Source organism: Galeopterus variegatus, unplaced genomic scaffold (genome assembly GCF_000696425.1).
Source record: "Galeopterus variegatus unplaced genomic scaffold, G_variegatus-3.0.2 Scaffold140, whole genome shotgun sequence".
Lineage (NCBI taxonomy): Eukaryota > Metazoa > Chordata > Mammalia > Dermoptera > Cynocephalidae > Galeopterus > Galeopterus variegatus.
Genome location: NW_007726251.1, coordinates 672,324 through 691,707, shown reverse-complemented (window position 1 = coordinate 691,707; position 19,384 = coordinate 672,324). Strand labels below are relative to the sequence as shown.

At 42.7% G+C, this 19,384-nt stretch overlaps 1 protein-coding gene across 1 annotated transcript; it reads left to right on the top strand.

Moving 5' to 3' along the window:
* Nucleotides 1-162: 162 nt before the first annotated feature.
* Nucleotides 163-19,065, top strand: CIPC (CLOCK-interacting pacemaker). Its single transcript, XM_008590385.1, has 4 exons — nt 163-264; nt 6,813-7,000; nt 11,332-11,501; nt 15,519-19,065. Exons 2-4 carry the CDS (start codon nt 6,865-6,867, stop codon nt 16,410-16,412), a joined length of 1,200 nt encoding a protein of 399 aa, XP_008588607.1. The 5' UTR covers nt 163-264; nt 6,813-6,864; the 3' UTR covers nt 16,413-19,065.
* The last annotated feature ends 319 nt before the right edge of the window (nt 19,066-19,384 follow it).

The following is a 19,384-nucleotide window of genomic DNA, read 5'->3' as shown; positions in this document are numbered from 1 at the left end:
GGGGGGGGGGGGGGGGGGGGGGTGCGTCTCCAAGGGCCCTTCTAGGAAAGCCTCACGCAGTCTCCGTGGTGCCGGGTCATCCGAGCTTAGTCACGTGGCTGGTGAAAGCAGTCGCGGGGGAGGAGGGAGGAGAAATGGGCGGGAGGCCGGGGGGATAGCTGGACACCCGGCGACCACGGGGTTGTCATGGAGCCGCGGGGCCGGGCTCGCGCATGCGCTACCTGACCTGCGGGGCCGGTCGTGGAGCTGCGACCCCGGCCCTGGGTAAGAAAGAGAGGGCCGGGCTTGAGGGGAGGGGAGCAGAGATAGCGAGGTGGGAGAGGGTTTGGGCGAAGACCGTGGGGAAGGGAGGTGGGAGTAGAGGAGAGAAGAAGGGGAGCGAGGTAGGCGAGAGGGAGCACCGGGACTTTCGGGGGGACGGAGCACCAAATTGTGGGGGCAGAGGGTGGTGCGCCCCTCCCCCAGCTAATCGGTTTTGCCGTGATAGGTGGGGCCTGCGTGGGACAGGCAGTCGCGGGTGAGGAGGGGGCTGTGTGAGGAGCGAGTGGGCCCTGGTCTAGCCGTGGGGACAACAGCCAGCTGGGCGTCTGGGTGGGGAGAGAGCCTGGAGGCCAGCCAGGCTGTGAGCAGGGGGCCAGGGAATGGGCAGGTGAGTGGGCACGAGATCTGAGGACCTGGTGAGGGTCTTAGGCCTTCAGTTTGGGGCTGGGGGAGTGCCCTGCTCTGGGCCTGGGCACAGGTGTGCTGTCTTTTCTCGAGACCGGCCATCATCCACTTTGCTTGTTATTTGCCCAGAGTGCCAGCTCGCCAGGAGTGGTGCCAGGGATAGGGGTGTGGGAGAGAAGGTGAGAAGTGCCAGGTAAGGGGTTAGGGGTTAGTGGGTGGGTTGGGGGGAGCTCTGATCCGGGCCCAGGTACAGGCCAGAGCCAGACTCTCTGTTATTGCCCAAGTCCTGGCAGTACGTGTTGCCTGGGCATTTGCCCTGGGAGGCTGGTGGTATGCCAGTCACAGCACAGTACTAGGGTCTGCCCAGTTCTTCCCTGCTGAGCTGGCAGGCTGGTGGATGCCTGGAGGGCGCACATGCTGTCTGACACAGATGCAGCGTGGGCTGGTGCGAATGGGTAGGTGGGCACTGTCACTGTGAACTCTTTGCAGTGGGGGATTTGAGAAAGTTCTCTAATCTGATCTCCCCTTGGAAAGGTGAGAATGGAGAGAGCCATACCTGGTTTTAAACATAGGAAATTGTTTGGAATCGGGGTTCAGGATCTTTGACTTGAATTTTCTGCCAAGTTGGAGAATGGAATGAATGTGATGGGGAAGATGAAAGTTGGAGATTTAGATGGATGGGGTTTTTCCACTGTTAAAATACACAGACATTCTCCCAAAATGGTATCTTCGAATATGCAGACCAAAAGAAAATGACTTCAGAGAAAACCTAGTAATGTGTTTATAGTTCTAACTGGTATTACTAATGGTTTTCTGGGTGGTAAAGTCTTTGTTTTCTGTGGCCTTATCACTTTATTGTATTTAAGCCTCTGCTTGGGCTTCTGCCTCACACCTCTGTCCAGGCATGCATGTTGTACACGTGACACATTTTAAAGGGATCTTGAACTCTCAGGAATGTTGCCAAGAATCCATAAAATGAGAGATCTAAAAGCAGTATTTCAGGTGCTTTCCTTGTAACCCTTGGGTCTCCTTTTCACTACAAGCTCAAATCTCCACAGACTGTGGATTAGATCAACCTTTAATTTGGATGGTGGATTTGTCCCTGAAGTTTCATTTTTACAATAAGATGTAGATCAGTTATCTGTTTTCTGCAGTGCACCCGACCTGCAAGTTAGATCTTGAGGTGACCATGGCGGGTGACAAATAATTAGACTCAAATGTAAGAAGTATAAAAACAAAAGAGTCAAGTGCTGTGGAGCACTTGCTAGAATTTTATCTTATACCTATTTATATGAACCTATATATTTATTGATTCTCTTTCTATTATGAGTGTTATGTTTGTTTGTTTGTTTGTTAGGGCAGCTGGCCAGTATGGGGGATCTGAATCCTTGACCTTGGTGTTACAAGGCTGTGCTCTAACCAACTTAGCTAACTGGCCAACCCACCTTATGAGTTTTAGTGTGTACTATCCTCTCCGTGAAACTTTTCGATGATGTGATGTGTTACATATACATGCATGAAAGGCTCAATTAGGGCCAATTCTAACCATTTTGAAGCTTAAATTAGTCCTTCTAATGTGGAGTGAAGTACATGGGGTCTGAGACATTTGTAAAGCATTGTTAGTGTCTTCCAGTCTGTGCCAGGAAGCAGAGATGACACATTGGGTAAGAGCTGAGTAACCCATTTTCAACTCCTGGTCAGCTTGTTAGCACCTAACTTTATTGTAAAACAATACTAAAGAGGAAAAAAAAAATCAAACAACTTCTTGAGGTTTTCAGACTTTGTCATTTGTGTGGCCTTGAGTTTGAGAGCTCCGGTAGTAAATGCCATCACTCTGCCTGTTTCAGCCCTGTCGAGGGCTTCATATGGTGCTGCGTATGAGCGGGTCTATTGTTCATGACTAATTAACAGCCTCAGCCCACTCCCAGGAAGGAGGTGCTGCTCCTTTCAAAGAAGAAAGGTTGGAGAGGGATGTAGGTCTTCATTCTCCATCCACGTGAGCCTCCCTGGCTGGGATGCTAAGGCTTTCTGCTGCTTAAAGAGAGCTTTACTGAGGACAGAGGCTTTTATATTTTTAATCATTTTTACACCCAAAATAGTCAATTTACCATTCTAAATTCAATTATGCATTCTTTATTTCCAACTGCCACCAGCTCCCTAGGATCTAAAATTTTAGCATCTGTTCTCCTTTTAACTGGATAGGGGCAGAAAGGTGTGGTACCTTTTGTCACCCGTCATAAGGATCACAGCCAACACTCCCATAACAAAAGACAGGTTAACAAGACAAAGGCATACCAGATTTATTTAGTAAAGTTTTGTGTGATATGAGAGCCTTAAGAAATGATCCAAACACTTAGGGAAAATTATTTTTATGTTCAGATTTGATGAGGAATGGACAGGTGTGTAGAAATGTGATTGTACAAAAAGGGTATGATCTAATGGTAATTGACTGAGGGGAAACCCAGCAAGACCTGTGTGTTCAGATTTTTGTTGGCCTCTCTTGTGTGGCATTTCTTCTTCCCCAGTATAAGGCAGGACCCTTTCTGAAATGAGAGTTTATGATTTACTATCAGACAGGGTAGGTCAGAGAAGTTCGTTATGGCCAGCTCCTATGCAAAATGGCAGAGGAAGTTTAGGGTAATATGTCTAGTTTCTATGACCCACCTTGGGGAAGAGGAATTCTAGTTTCTATGGCCTGTCTTGGGGGAGAAAGGGACATAGGAGATAGAAGGACAGGAGAAGGTAGACAGAGACTTTGCTTCTGAGGCCCTTCCAATGTTCTTTAGTTCAAAGTACTCAGCATGCCAAAGCTCTGTACTTTGAGGTATTGTTTTCTGAGCCCCAACAACCAATTTCTCAGTATTTCAGTATTTTGATTCCATGATCAGTGTTGCCCTGCAAATTTTCAATAAGCCAGAATAAACTCCTGGGTATTTTCTGTAGCTCTGTTAACTACACTTTAATAATAATAGCAAGCCTTTTTTATTGTCTTGTCACAAGGATTGTAGAAGACTAAACTGGGATGCTTTATCTAAAATAAAAGATAATAAATAATTCATGTTTAGTAAGATAATGTAAAACTTTGTCAGGTTCTTAATCGGTTGCAACTAGCACAAGCTACCTTCCTAGTCTAAATCAATAGCCTGGTCAGACTTGAATTAGTGTGAATGCCCATCCACAAGCTACTTCCATTCTGAAGAAGGCTCCCATTCATTTTTGGACAGTATTATTTTAGGAAAACTACGCTATGTACATTTGCTGAGTTTCACACAAAAGGATCCTGATTTAATTAGAGATAGTTTTACATTTAAGTCTACTTTTTAGATGGGGCTGTCTGTGCTATCAGATGTCATAGCCGTCAAATAGAGAGACGTTGCTTTTGCATAGTGCTCTGTGAGATGTGACAGTGCCATTGTTTATCTTTTATGCACATAGGATTAAATGTGTGACCTGTGGAAGAAAAGTGTTTGATTTGACATGAAATCAATGAGGAAGCCAGCTCCCTTAAATGAGTCAGATATGGGACAAAAAAAATTTTTTTTTCTTGAAATTGTTTAAAGTTCACTCTCATTCAGACCAGTTTGTGTTCCCTTTGTCCACTTCTACTGTATGCAAAGTATGAGCAGGAGGATTGCTCAAGGATGCTCAAAAGCATCCTTGTGTTCTATTTAATTTTATTTTGAATCCTTCCTCTCTTTCTTGAATAGCTGTTCTTCACTAGATCCTGTATTAGCACAAATGTTCAGACTTGGCACTTCAGGATATTCCAGATGCAGTGCTCTTTGGTAGGGAGCTCATGTTTCTCTCCCACTCAGGACAACAGGATGGAGTCACGAGTGGATTGTAAGTTAAAACATCACCAGACTTTGCTTATACCTACCCAGTTTTATTATTATGATCGTTTTCCTTGTTGGATCCCTATTCTCTTTATCCCTGCAGTATCCTTTGTGTTCTTACCATGATGAAAAGTTCTCAGCCTCTGTTCGCCCTTTGAAGGGCTGATTTGTCTCATTCTCGCACTGTTAGCCTAGGTCTGGATCTGCTATGGACTGTGTCACGGGAGCGAATCTAGACTTCTCTCCTGGGTCCCAGTGTTACATGTGACTGCCTCCCCAGCATCTCCACTTGGATGACTAATAGTTACCTCAGTTACAAGACCAAAATTGAACTAGCCACACCACCCTGTCCCACCCCACTCAACTCCTTTCTGTGCTCTTCTTGGGCTCCCTAGCTTCGGGAATAGTACCACCATCTACCCCCAACTCCCATACAATAACCAAGTCCCATCAGGTCAGCTGCCATGTTTCACTTCTTCCCAGCTCCACTGCCACCATCTTAATTCACCTGAACTGCTATGGTAGCGTCTGAACAATCTCAATGCCACTGTCACCTCTTTCAGTCCAGCATCCGAAATGCTTTTAAAATACAAATCTGATCATGTTGGTCTTCTGGTTAAAATCCTTCTGTGGCTTCCTATTGCTCTTAATATTCAGTCTTTCCAACATGGATTCCAAGGCACTGCCTGTCTGTCCCCCACTACCCACCTAGCGTCAGGGCATGGTATTCTACTCCTCTGCACTGTCCTGCCTCCCCGGCCTTTCATGTCTTTGAATGTGCCAAGCTCCTTGCTCCATTAGGGCCTTCACACTGCCTGGAACACACCTGCATACCCCATCCATCACCTAACTCCTACTAACTACTCATCCTCCAGATTCCAGCTACGTGGCACTTCCTCAGTCTATTACCCCTCCCCTTCACAGCTCTTATCAAAATAGTCGTTTTGTAATTACTTCATTAATATCTGCCTCTCTTTCTAGATCACAAACTCTAAGAAGGAGGTAATCATGACTATTCTGTTCACTCTTTATCCCCAGTCCTAGCACAATGCCTGATTCACAGTGAGCACTCAATAAATACTTTTAAATGACTGAACATAAACTTATCTGAGCCTCAACTTCCTCCTCTGTAAAATGGGATAGTGTCGGGCTAGGGCTCACAGACCCTTCAAACCCGTTGTACAGACTGGGTCACAAACCCCTCACTTGCAGGTCCACGGGCTAGGTAATAGGAAAAAGGTCCTGGGAGCCGTGGGTAAAAGTTAATAGGCTTTATTCTGATGCAAGCTCAGGTAGCTAGCAGCAGCCACCCTAGTGGCCTCCCGGGGTGTGCCGAGGATGCTGGGGATCAGAGCTGCATGTCCTTTATACTTCGCGAGTCAGGTAACCAAGGAACTCCTGAGCACACGTGCACATATTTACGTTAAACAGGTTAGGTCATGCTTGGCAAGATTCTGAACATCTGAGGGATCCTGAGCATTTATATTCTAGTTTTCCTTACAAATAGCAACTGAGGAGGACATTATAAGGCTCAAGTGAGAGAACATTAACAGCAATAAATGTTATGGACTTCTATATAAGCATTTTATCATATGTGATCTTATTTATGCATAAAAGTTTTTTAAGCCAAAAAGTGGCATGCATATGTAAGGAGTTATTTTTACTCTTTTTTTTTTTAAAGATGACCGGTAAGGGGATCTTAACCCTTGACTTGGTCTTGTCAGCACCACGCTCACCCAGTGAGCTAACTGGCCATCCCTATATGGGATCCGAACCCGGGGCCTTGGTGTTATCAGCACCACACTCTCCTGAGTGAGCCACGGGCCGGCCCTTACTCTGCTTAATACCTCATCCAAAGAACCGAGAGTTTATTTTGAGAAAATCTACACTATGGGAGGTGACACTAGGTCAGGAGCCTGCAAATGTATACTAGGAAAGCAAGCCTTGTTGGTAGGTGTCTCCTCCCCTCCCCCCTCTCCCCAGGGATAAGGGTCAGTTGATTTGGTTACCCATTCCAGAAAGCCTAATCAAATGTGCCTTTGTTAGTGGTTTACAAAGTTTCCACTGAATATGGTGTGTGTGTCATGAATTTGTAATGGAATTAGAGGGCAGCCAGAGGATTGCGAATCTCCTTTTGGGTGGAAACCATTCTGTTCAGTAAGCTTGAAGCTTTTGTCAATTGAGACTTCTGAGAAAATATAGCTGGTGTGGGCGAGGCCGGTGTCCTTTGCCCTTGCTCTGTTCCCTATTTGAATCACCTGTTTCAGCTCTCTGGGCACTGACTTCTTATGTAATTGTTGTTTTTCATAGGGCAATCTGGTTGAAAAGAGTACGGATGAACCTGCTGCCAGCCTAGTAAGAAATGGAGAGGAAAAACCCATCCAGAGAGAGCCCCAGAAGACTCTCGGCCAAACTAGGCAAAGGCACAGAGATGAAAAAAGTGGCTCGTCAACTTGGCATGGCGGCTGCCGAGTCAGATAAGGACTCTGGATTTTCAGGTTTAAAATATCTTATCCTTTCTGCATTGTAAGGAATGGTTTGTCTGAAAAAGTTTCTACCTAAAATTCATTTGCCTGATAAGGATGGGAAGCTTTCACACACAGAACAAGTAACTACCTGATTTCTTCAAATGGCAATTCTGATGCCATACGGCAGGGTACCCATTGTGGGGTTAGTTCTGAAAGAATGATTTGACATCTTTTTTCAACTTTAAATCTTACATTTCCAACTGTTGCAAGTGGTTCCTGGAAAAAATATTTAAATACTCATAATTCTGTTGTTTTAGCTTTTTTTCATGGGAATAGTTGCATTATAGGGGAAAAAATACTACTGCATGTTGCTACCATGTAACAAATTTGAAGACTGCCAGTTAAAAGTCGTGTATAATTTGTTAAGATAACTTTTTTGTAACACCAAGGTCAAGAGTTTGGATCCCCTTACCGGCCAGCTGCCCATCAAATGAAAAAAAAAAGATAACTTTTTTGCTAAGAAAGTAATTTTGCTGTGTTTAAACCTCCCTCCCTCCATCCCTCCCCAGATATAAAATATCTGTGTATTGTATATTTGGACTCTTGAGTCACCTGGCCCTGTTCTAAACTTGAATATCTATTAGAGACAAGAAAGTAGAACAGTTTTCTTTACTAGTTTGTCTTAAACCTTACCTGAACGGGCTAGCTGCATCCTCAGTGAATATTAATTTTGTGCTGAGGCTCTTTTTTATTTCCAGGTCTGAGAGTAGTGGCTTAAATAAAGCTCTAGTGTCAACATTTTGGGCCCAGGTAATGCACAGGGGTGATGCCAGGTGATTCTGGCTGAGTCAGCATCCTGAGAGTGAAGCCCTCTCTAGAGGAGGACATGTTATCCAAGCTCACAAAGACAAATTGAGCCGTTTTGTTGATTAATTTATGGTGAGAAATGCAGCTGTTAGGAAAACCAGAACTCTCCCATTCTTAGATTGGTGTGTCTTCTCCCTGTAGGCATGCTGCGTGAGAGGCCGAATTATAAATAGACTGTTGCTCAGAGAGGAACAGAGCACTGACCAAGGGATTAGAATAAGAGGAATTAGTTGCCTACCCAGTGCCAGGACAGTCCAGGGAGGGGCAGGCCAACCTGTAGCCCTTGGGATTTTTCTTCTCTATTTCTTAGCAGTGGTTCCCAGGCTTGCCTCATTATAAGGCTCGCCTGAGGCATTTATTAAAAATACTGATCACCAGACCCCTCTCCTGGAGACTCTATAAAGGGTCTGTAGGAGGGCCTAGTATATGGAACAGAGACACTTGTTTGTTTGTTTTTTTAACAAGTGTCTCGTATGATCAGACAGGTTTGGGAAATAGGTCTTGTGTCTCTTTTTCTTTTAACATTCATGTTTGCTTTTTGTCTGTTTTTCATATCATGAAGGTAATACATGCTCATTGTAAAAGCTTAGAAATTTGGAAAAGTGCAAAGAAGAAAATGAACATTATTCATAATCCTACCATTTGTTATTCCCAATACTGTTGACATTTTGGCACTTCTTCCAGCAACTTCAACTTTGTGAGGCCAGTTGTTTAAGAAATATTGTACCCTTCAGACGTAAAATGGTATTGAAAATGACCAAACTAATTTCGTCCCAGGAAGTGGCCCCAGTGAATGCCTCCGGTCACTCCTGGGCCAGGTGCCTGTGATTTTGTTACTGTCTGAGTTATCATTCGAGTTACCTTGGACTGTGGTGAAATTTGCAAAATGAAGATAGTTTTTTCCATTTTAACGATTTTTTCCAATTTTATATTTTGAAAATTTTAAATCTGTACAAAAATGAATGAATACCTTACTTTTCTTTTAGATCCACTGGATATTATCATTTTTCCGTATTTGCTTTATCTCTCTATGCACACATGCATGCACACATGTACACTAGATGAACTATCTTAAAATAGGAGTTGTAAGCACTTGACATTTCACCCCTAAATACTTCAGAACGATCTCCTAAAAACTAGGACATTTTTCTATATAATTGTAATGTCATACCCATAACACTGATACAGTTATCATTAGCTACAGTCCATACTCAGATTTTCCCCATTGTTCTACTAATGTCCTTTATAGCTGTTTGTCCTTTTGTCTATTTGTTTTGGATCCAGGATTCAATTGAGGATTGTGCATTGCATTTAGTTGTCCTGTCTTTTTGGTCTTATTTAATGTAGAACAGCTCCCCCATCTTTCCTTTCTTTTCCTTTCCTTTCCTTTCTCCTTTCCTCTCTTCCCTCTTCCTTCTTCCCTCTTCCCCTCCTTTCTTTTCCTTCTTCTTCTTCTTTTTTTTTTTTTTTTTTTAATAAAAGATGATCAGTAAAGGGCTCTTAACCCTTGACTTGGTGTTGTCAGCACCACGCTCTCCCGAGTGAGCTAACGGACCAGCCCTTTCTTTTCCTTCTTCTTCTTCTTTTTTTTTTTTTTTTTTAATAAAAGATGATCAGTAAAGGGATCTTAACCCTTGACTTGGTGTTGTCAGCACCACGCTCTCCCGAGTGAGCTAACGGACCAGCCCTTTCTTTTCCTTCCTGATGACATTGATATCTTTGAATGAGTTAGGCCTGTTGTTTTGTGGGACATCCCACATTGTGGATCTTCTAGTAGTTTCCTCATTATTAGAATCAGGATACACATTTTTGACCAAAATACTACATTGTTGATGTTGTATCCTTTCCATTGCAACACAGAAGGAGACTCGTAAGTTGGTCTTAGTTTTGGTGATGCTCTGGTCGATCACTTGGTTAGGGTAGTGTGTACCAGATTTCTTTACTGTAAAAGTACCCTTTTCTCTTTGTAATTAATAAGTAATTTATGGGATGATACTTTAAGATCATGTGACTGTTCTGTTCCCCAACAAACTCTTGATCATAGTTAGTATTCATTTATGATCCTTGCCTATCAGTTACTACATTCATGGTTTCAAAGTGGTGATCTTATAATTCTGTCATTCTTTTTACCTTCTTAGCTGACGTTCTTCTGTAACGAAGCGTGTTCCCTATTCCACCCCCTCTTTTGAATATCACTGTGGCTACATGGATTCCTTTTGTCAATTCATTAACATCATTATTTTTGATACTCAAATTGTCCCAAATTTGGCCACTGGGGGTCCCTTGTAGGTAGCTCCTGTGTCTTTCTGACACATCCCAGTTAGTGTTTAAACACTTCCTTGCTTTCTGGGACAAGCAGCTGTAAACTCACTGCCAAAGACTTGGAATCAGCTGTTTGTCCAAGGAGCCCTGGTTTCCTATATGTGCAGAATGACATTTAGAAAATAAGATCTGGGCACTAGATATGTACATTGCTTCTGGGACCATTTGTTTCTGGCCTAATGATTCTTAACTAGAGGTGCACATTTGGATTACTTGTACTTAATGAAAATACACCTACCTGGGCACCAGGTATATCTTGTCTCTATTGATGAATGTCCTTGTGGTCACACAATCTCCAAGCTAGAGAAAATGCAGTTGTTGACATTTGCATTCATTTAAATTAAAGTCACGTTTCAGTCCTGCCTTGTCCCGATTACTGAGATTCTTGATGAACATTTAGGCTATTCCCAGACTCCTCGGTAGCAGGGCACAACAGCTGTTTGGTTTACTCCAGCAGGTATCTAATTTCATCCATTTTGTGTGGGATGCATATAGGGCAACCTTATTTTCTTTGCCTTGGAGAGCATCTTTCTAACACTCATTGTGCAGGGTCCCCAATAGGCACTCTCAGCATGTACTGAGGACACTAATAAGGGAAGTGCTTAATAGGGTAGAGGAGGCCAACGAAAAGAGGAACATTTAAACCTCAGCTTTGATGAAATTACCCAGGATTTTACAATTAGATAATTTAGGAAGAAGCTTTTTTAATTTCAACATGGATATAAGTTTTGAGGTTTACAGATTGTTTTTGTTTTCCTTATTATAATTACATCTTGTGCCTAGAGCCTCTCAAGGTCTTACTCCTGCATCTGGCTGCACACACCCCTCCCTTCTCAGTAACAGATTCTTGAAAGTGAGGAGCCGACTTTGAAGGCTTCAACTCATTTCTCCTGTAGAGTGGTGATAATTATGCAGGTCTTGTCTGTAAGAGATTTAGAAAGGAAGTCAAGCTGCCTAGGGCAGTGATTCTTAATCTTTTGAGGTAGGATGGGATAATTATAGATTCCATTGAAAATCCAATGAAAACCAAAGACCTTCTCCTCAAAAAAATTCACAAAAACACTTATCACAAATGTTCCATTTAATTTCAGTGGGCCCAAGGCTCCCTAGGAGCTGGGTTAAGAACCCTTAGCCTAGAGCCTGAGTGAACTGACCATTCTTCTGCCCACCAGATGGGAGCTCGGAATGTCTGAGCTCAGCAGAGCAGATGGAGTCGGAGGACATGCTGAGCGCCTTAGGCTGGAGCAGAGAAGACAGGCCAAGGCAGAACTCCAAAACTGCAAACAACGCCTTCCCTACCCTGTCCCCCATGGTTGTCATGAAGAATGTGCTGGTCAAACAGGTGAGGTGGACTAATATCTCCTAAAGTCTTTGCAAATGAAAGTGTCTGAATTTCCTGTGTACAAAGACTCTCCCTCTACCAAGAAGAGATTTTAGAAACGGACCGCTAGAAAGAACCACTCTAAAAGTGTACTTTCTGTCCTGGGGAGAGGATGTTACCTTTCAACCACTGACACTGTTTTGAAAAGCTATACAAGAATTATGATGTGGGTTCTTACTTTTGAGACAGACTATTTTATTTCTGTATTCGTCGTAGTTTGTCCAAAGGGACCCTGAACTACTTTAGTCATATATAAAGGAACTAAGCAGAAATGTCATCACTTCAGTGGTGTATTCTAACACACGGCAGAGTTTAGGGTAGAGACAAAAGAATCTCTTTGTGATTTGAATTGCCCTGGGAATTTAGAAATGCAGAATGCATTTATTTGTTTTACAAATAGAGGCAATTTCCATGTTTCTTATATCATTCTGAGCATTTTGTTAGTAATCAGCCAGGGCTATGTCATTAGTGACAAAGCAGCTCTTTTGTTTAGGTATGGCTTTACCCACAGAGTCCACACAGCATTGTTGCAGAGTTGAAAAATATCCTGTTTGGGGCTATATTACATTACTATACATATTATGTGATTATTTTCTACATATGAAAGAAAAGATTTATATGAAAATCTAAGTTAAGCCCCAGTGTTTGAAGCTGAGAACTCAATTATGAAACTTGGTCAAGTTAGAATAGAGAAGCCTGAGAAACAGAAATGATTGATTTAAGCCAAAGAAATTTAACCTTACCCTACCTTAATCTGAAAATAAATCACAGTTCCCACATGGGTCCATTAATGAGGCCACTTGAAGATAATGACATTTGAAATCTGGCTGTCGTGGTTGACCTTCCCACCGTAGGTCAAAGGTTAGAAGAACATGGCTGGAACCTGAGAGGAGACCTTAATGTCTTAACTATTATCTAGTTATTTCTGAAGAACACAAACTGATTTTCAACAAGGTAGGCTAGTGAGTTCTGAAAAAGAATTTTTGCTTGTTGAATCACATCTCCGCTAGAAGCACAGCTCTTCTTATTGAAATGAAGAGAGAGAATGAAGACAGGAAATGGAGCCCAAATGACATTGTCCTGACCCCACCGATGCTGCCCAGTGCTGCTCCTGAGCCTCCTTTCTCCTGGCTCTTTTTGTCCCTGCCTTTTTCTCTGGCTTCCCTGTCACTCTTTCTTGTGCGCCTGTATTTATATCCCTTCTTTGTTGTAGGGTAGGCTGGCAGCTCTAGAAGGCTGAGAGCAGCCCTCAGTTAAGGAGTGAGTAGGCTTTTCTAGCACAGTTGCATTCTTCAGGACAGAGACCCGCTGGGAAGGCTGCTGGGCTTGATCAGGAAATAGGAGACTTGGGGACAGGCTGACCTTCTGCAGTAGTCTATGAGTTTTGTTTTGTTTTTTGAAACATGGTAGAATCCAGCACATTATAAAATTAATAAAATAATAATATACTTTTTAAAACCTCTGCATGTTGTGTAATGTCTTGATTATTGCTGCTTGGTTTTAGGTATTTTTCTTTTGGGGGGGTCTGACTTCATTTCTTTTTTTTTTTTTTTTTGTCCTTTTTGAGACCGGCCGCACCGCGCTCAGCCAGTGAGCGCTGTGAGCGAACGGGTCATCCCTATATAGGATCCGAACCCGTGGCAGGAGCGCTGCTGCGCTCCCAGCGCTGCACTCGCCCGAGTGCGCCACGGGCTCAGCCCCTGACTTCATTTCTGCCCCTAGACAGTGTGATCTTGCATAGGGGCCAAGGGAATACTTCCCCTTTACCCCTTGAAGGTTCACTGAAAGTGGACTGACAGGCAGATTAATAGAAGAAAGGGCATAACAAATTTTATTTTAACATGCTTAGCAGTGGTGGGGGATGGATTATGCGGAGGGAAATCACAGGACAGTGATTGCCCAATATCCCAATGGCTACAGAAGCTTATATACTTTTCTTCATTGGGGTGGGGGGTGTAGGAGTAAATGATGTTCAGGGGAAATCAATGAACCCAAAGAACAATGGCCTGGGACCAAGTTTTTCTGAACTCTGGGGCAGGGAGCATCACAGGTGAAGCGTGGAAAGCAAGTCAGGCAAAGGCTGGCTTGTTATGCAGATGAAAGTATTTCAGGTGATTGCCAGAGCTGCACTCAGAAAGAACAGACGTAGACAAGGGAGGGGGACCTCAGAGAAAGCCTGGCTGTTTACTTCACCAATGCACATTTTTTTCTACACATGCAGATATCCTCCACAAAAGGCAGCTTTTTAGCCGTTCTTATTTTTCTAGTCCCTCTGAAGAGCTCTCTTTAAATATGTCAAAGAAATATATTTTGGGCTGAAATATTTTGCTTTCCTTCACTTGCACACAATTAATTAACCACCATGGACTTCATTTTCTTCATCTTTAACATGAAGGCTTTATGTGAAATGATTCTTGAGATCCTGTCCAAGTCTAAAGTTTTATTCCGTATTTCCTCAGATGATTTCAACACAAATAATACAATTTGTAAAATCTAATAATTGGAACAAATAAGCTAAGTATCTGTTTAGGACAGTGGGCAGAACAGCACCATTAGAAAGAACAGTCCGGTAAAATGATCTTGGGAAAGCAACACATTAGATATTTTCTGCATCCATTTGCCTTGTAGGTCAACCCTTAGGGCATGGTCAATTTGGGAGATAGCCTGAAGTTTTGTTTCTGACTGAGCTGGACTAGGCTGATCTCTACTTTGAAAGACCCCTGATCTTGGATCTTCTCTGACAGGGAAATGTGGTTTCTGGGCCTAGCATTGCTTGCCTTCATACATACAGAGTATATCTGAACACCAAGAGGGCTGCAGAATGGACTCTCCAGATTATCCCTGCCTTTGCACAGGAGATGAATTATAGTTGGCCTAAAGTTCCTAGCCTGGCATCCAAGAAACAAATGTGTGCAAAATGGTGTGCGTGCAAACATGTGGGAAGATAGTCCATGTGTTCTTCAGATAAATCAAATGTCCCCACACGACCCCACTAAGCATGAGCACTTCTGTCAGGCTTGCTCTCTGCCTAGCTTCACCTACACTCGTGTCTTTGGGACTGGGTTGGAACTGGACAGGCTTTCAAATGTTGAAGACAAGTAGCCATGTCCTGCCTTTTTAGATTTCATCTGAATCAGTATTTTAATTAAAAATAAAAATGTGTAATTGAGGAGTAATATAACAAAGGCAGTATAGCAGAGTGGTTAGGATGGGTTTTAGAGTGAGAGGATGAAATTCTAGCTGTAGCACTTAGTACTTGATGACTTAAAGCAAGTTATTTCAGCTTTATAAGCCTCACTTTCCTATTATGAAGGGAATTATAACTACCTCATGGGTTTGTTGTGGGGATTAGGTGGGATAACCCATGTAAAATATCACGCACAGTGCCAGACTGTGGTAAGCAGCACTACATGGTAGCTGTTATTACTGTATTTTGAATGGTTTTATGATTGTTAGGTGTCACTGCCTTAAAAACAGGGGCCTGTAGACTCCTGACAATATGTAACTTTCTAATCATAAGTTGTTTTCAAGTAAAGAGAGGTTCCGATTATAACTAAATGAAGATAAACTTTTATGTAAAGTCACATTCGTAGTCTTGAGATTAGCATGTTTTAACTATGCCCAGAAATTGTACTGTCCATATTTTTATTTCCTCAGTTGAGACCTTAACTATGTCATTACTTCACCTACCTATAATTTCTTTTTCTGAGTGATAGCACTTGAATAAAAATAGATATTTTCTCCAGTTTTCCCTTAGGAAAAGTTAAAAAAGAATTTGTGATATCAGACACAAGTGGATTTTCAAACCCCTTTTCCAGTCATGTTCTTGATAAGGGGCACTCTGGATGTGAGGAAATCTCTGTCCTTGAAATGGTTACACATAGCTGAGTATCTGCCTTGGCCCTTTGGCAGAAGTGTCACTCATCTGTCCTTTCAGCAGGTAACGAGTAGTATGCTGCTCTCTTCCTTTGTTTTCAGGGCAGCAGCTCATCCCAGCTGCAGTCATGGACTGTCCAGCCCTCCTTTGAAGTGATCTCAGCACAGCCACAGCTCTTATTCCTTCATCCACCTGTACCATCTCCTGTCAGCCCCTGTCATGCGGGCGAGAAAAAGTCAGATGCCAGGAACTACCTGCCCATTCTAAATTCTTACACCAAAATAGCCCCACACCCAGGCAAAAGGGGCCTTTCCCTCAGCCCAGAAGAAAGAGGAGCAAGTGGAATGCAAAAGAAAACCTGCACTGAGAGACTTGGGCCAAGCTTGTCTTCCAGTGAGCCAACTAAGACCGGTGCTGTACCATCCAGACCCTCGACTGCAGCACCACCCGGTGCCAAACTTGCCGAGGACTCAGCTCTGCAGGGTGTGCCCTCCCTAGTGGCAGGGGGAAGTCCACAGACTCTTCAGCCAGTATCCAGCAGCCACGTGGCTAAAGCGCCCAGTCTGACCTTTGCTTCCCCCGCTAGTCCTGTCTGTGCCTCAGACAGTACTCTGCACGGGTTAGAGAGCAACTCTCCCCTCTCACCACTGTCAGCTAATCATAAGTCACCCTTATGGGCAGCAGAGCACCTCTGCCACAGCCCAGATTCCTTTTCAGAGCAGCGCCAGAGCAAGCATAGGCGCTTTCAGAATACCCTGGTAGTGCTACACAAATCCGGTTTGCTGGAGATCACTTTGAAAACCAAGGAGTTGATTCGTCAGAACCAGGCGACTCAGGTGGAACTAGACCAGCTAAAGGAGCAAACCCAGTTGTTCATAGAGGCCACCAAGAGCAGGGCTCCTCAGGCTTGGGCCAAGCTGCAGGCATCTTTAACATCTGGGTCCAGTCATACTGGCAGTGACCTAGAAGCATTCTCTGATCACCCAGACATATAGCACAGAAGGTATATTTTCCTGTTACTTGAGTAGTTCTTTGAAATATTTTACTGTTACCTATTTCTGTTTCCTAAAGTTTATGTAAGAGCTTTTCCTTTTAAACCTCTACTGTTTAGCAGTTCACTTATAAAGCCACGTGCCAGTAGCTGGCTGCTGTCTCAACCTGTGGTCTGTGCACAGGTTATGCATTTCTCGGTTCCACTGAGGACCTCTGATTCAGAGTGTCCTTGAGTTCCTCTTCCTTAGCTTGCAGGCTCTCCGATGGGTCATGGGGCAAAGCAGGAAAGGTGACTGTGGGGGGCTTTTCTAGCTGCCACCTCCCATGTCCCACTCACCGGGATCAAGGGTGCAATAATACAGATGAGCGTACAGAGTGACACCTGTTGAGCCAGGGAGTACGTGACATAAGGATCCCTTCCCCTGAGTATCTTAGAAAAACAGAGGAGGTGTGTTTGCATTCTACAAGGCATTGTGCCAGTTGGGTGAAACATAAAATGCCCTGGGCACAGGTTGTGCCTGATTGTAAGCACTTAATCACTTAAAGCTTTCTTTTCTTAAACTTGAAAGTTAAGGGAAAAGGGTAAGACCATTTGACTCATACACTTTAATCACAAGCCAGATTTCACTTAAATGAATTAGGCAAAATGAGATTTTTAAGGTATAGCATGGATTCAGTATTCTTTGGAATTGTAGTTGACGAAAATCCTTTTTTTACTTAGAGACTGAAGAAAATAGACATGGCCAGTATCTCTTGGCCAGAGGCCAGAAGATTCTGGTAACTTATGCTTTTTTTTCTCTCTTGAAACAGTTCAACCTGTTTTATGTCTAAAAACCTTAAGGATAGCTTCAGTGGTTCCTGAGGGTGCAGTATAAGTCAACCCTCTGCAGCCACCCTGGGCTCCCCGCCCCTCTTGTTTTCATAAAAGAGGAAAGAAGTGATTATTAGGCTTGATAAACTTTGAATTAAATGAAATCATCCTGAGATTGTGATAAGTTCACAAAGAATTAGAAAACATTCTTATCCATTTTCTTTTCACATCCCAAGTTTTCATTTTTCCCATGTTATGGTGACAGGGAACGATTATGGAGCACAGTCCTCTGTGTTTCTTTCACGTGTTGGATATTGGCAACAAATCCAAAGGTGTAACGTTGGTTATATGAAGTTCATCTCAAAATGGAGAATGTGATGAGAGTTTCCAGATGATACACATTCGTTTCAGCTTCATTGTATCAGTAACTAGATTTCGAAGTAGTAAATTTTTTTAAAAATTTATCTTATTTAAAAATTTCATTCTCTTGAAAATCTTTGTTTTACAAATTACCTAAATAATAAGTCCCATGTGACTGAATTTATCTTTTAAATATTCTTGAAGTTTTACCAGGACCAGAAGTTAGTGATCATAATTACTAGGTAACTGTAACTCTAACAAACTTTAAAAATTGTCAGGCATCAGATTGCCTGTACTTTGTTCACAAACTTGTATGATTTAGATATGACCAGTTTAAAAATAAACAACTTGGTATAATCGCTAGACTCTTCTGATCAACACAGAATTATTACTTGCCATTTGCTTTCTGAAAGAATTCAAAAAATTAGAGCTAAAAGCAGGCTCAGCTCCCTTAATATTTTTCTTTTGGCCCACTCTCTTTGCCTCCCCTGAATCTGTATGGTGCGATCGCAGCTCTACTCTGTGCACCATGCTAGGAAGCTTCCTTTTTAGCAGGATATGTTTGGCAGCAAGCTATAGAGACAGGTGCATTCAGAACAGCCTGGGCACCAGTTATGAGTCTTACTGAGTGTCAAAAATCTGGAAACACTTGCTGAGAACCAAACTCATTCCATTGGAAAAACCCTCTGTAGAGCTATAAGCCTCTTGGACTCTTCTTCCTAGATTAAGGTTTGCATTTCTCTTCCCATCATGGTAAAAAATGTTGAAAGCCATCATCGGTCCTCACTGCTGAGTGGCAGGGAGAAGCAGCACCACCCCCGGCTCTTTGATCTTGTCACAGTGCTGAAAGTCTCTTTAGGCCATTAGCATGGGTGTTCTTTCCCCTGTGGAGCTGAGGGCAGATGAACCCAAACAGAGAAGCTGGATCTTGGAAGCAGAGACCCATTGAGGCCAGCAGACATTTGTGGCCAGAAGCCAGATCAGCAAGTGGAGGAACCTCAGAGTTGACCAGCAAGATCTCCGTTGGTTGTGCAAGGCTGTAAGTAGCAAGGATCTTACTGATGCATGATGTAACTTGGTATGGAGTACTGTGGCAGAGCTACTACCGCTTTCTGAAAGTGAGAAGCCATTTTTAGCTCAGAACATCCCTTAAGAGAACTTTTGACAGATTTTATTGGCAAAATTGAAACATATCTAGAAAAAGTTGCTGATTGCTTATGGGAATGGAGTTTAATGACGTTTGTAATTTATTACACACTCATTGCTTTTTATTGATTATAGTATTATTTGAGTTTTCTTCTCTACTATGATTTCTTCAGCAGAAAAGTAAATCTCGTGCATATATTGAAGTGGTTTTCCAGCGATGAATTCTTCAGGGTAGAAATTTATTTACTAAATGTGAATTCGTTTGAGAAAGTATGAAGTTTTGTAGAAATTGACTGTGAAATGTCAGAGAAAAATAAAAGTCACTTACTTGAAAACTATTTGGCCTTTTTGCTTTATAACTGCTTAAAAATACTAAGTGAAATCTAGAGCAAATATTTGAATTGGTTTAAGTTTCAAACATAGGTACTCATGTCTTTTGGGAATATTGGGGTTAGCTACGGAACTTGTAGAAATTCATTGTTCAGATTTTCACTGGTGTGAACTTAAAAGGAAATAAATGCAGACAGTCTCAAGACAAATGAGTAGCCCACAGTTCTGTAGAGTCTTGGAGGTTTATGCTGGATAGATTGGGAAGAGTGTGAGGAGAATACAGTACAGTGATTTCTTCCATCTGATCTGATGCTTTCAAATGACAAA

Excerpts from the sequence above, each read along its gene's own strand:
- CIPC (XM_008590385.1), top strand. The coding sequence starts at position 6,865 with ATGGAGAGGAAAAACCCATCCAGAGAGAGCCCCAGAAGACTCTCGGCC. Across the intron at positions 7,001-11,331 it reads TAAGGACTCTGGATTTTCAG|ATGGGAGCTCGGAATGTCTG; the intron begins GTTTAAAATATC and ends TCTGCCCACCAG. Across the intron at positions 11,502-15,518 it reads AGAATGTGCTGGTCAAACAG|GGCAGCAGCTCATCCCAGCT; the intron begins GTGAGGTGGACT and ends CTTTGTTTTCAG.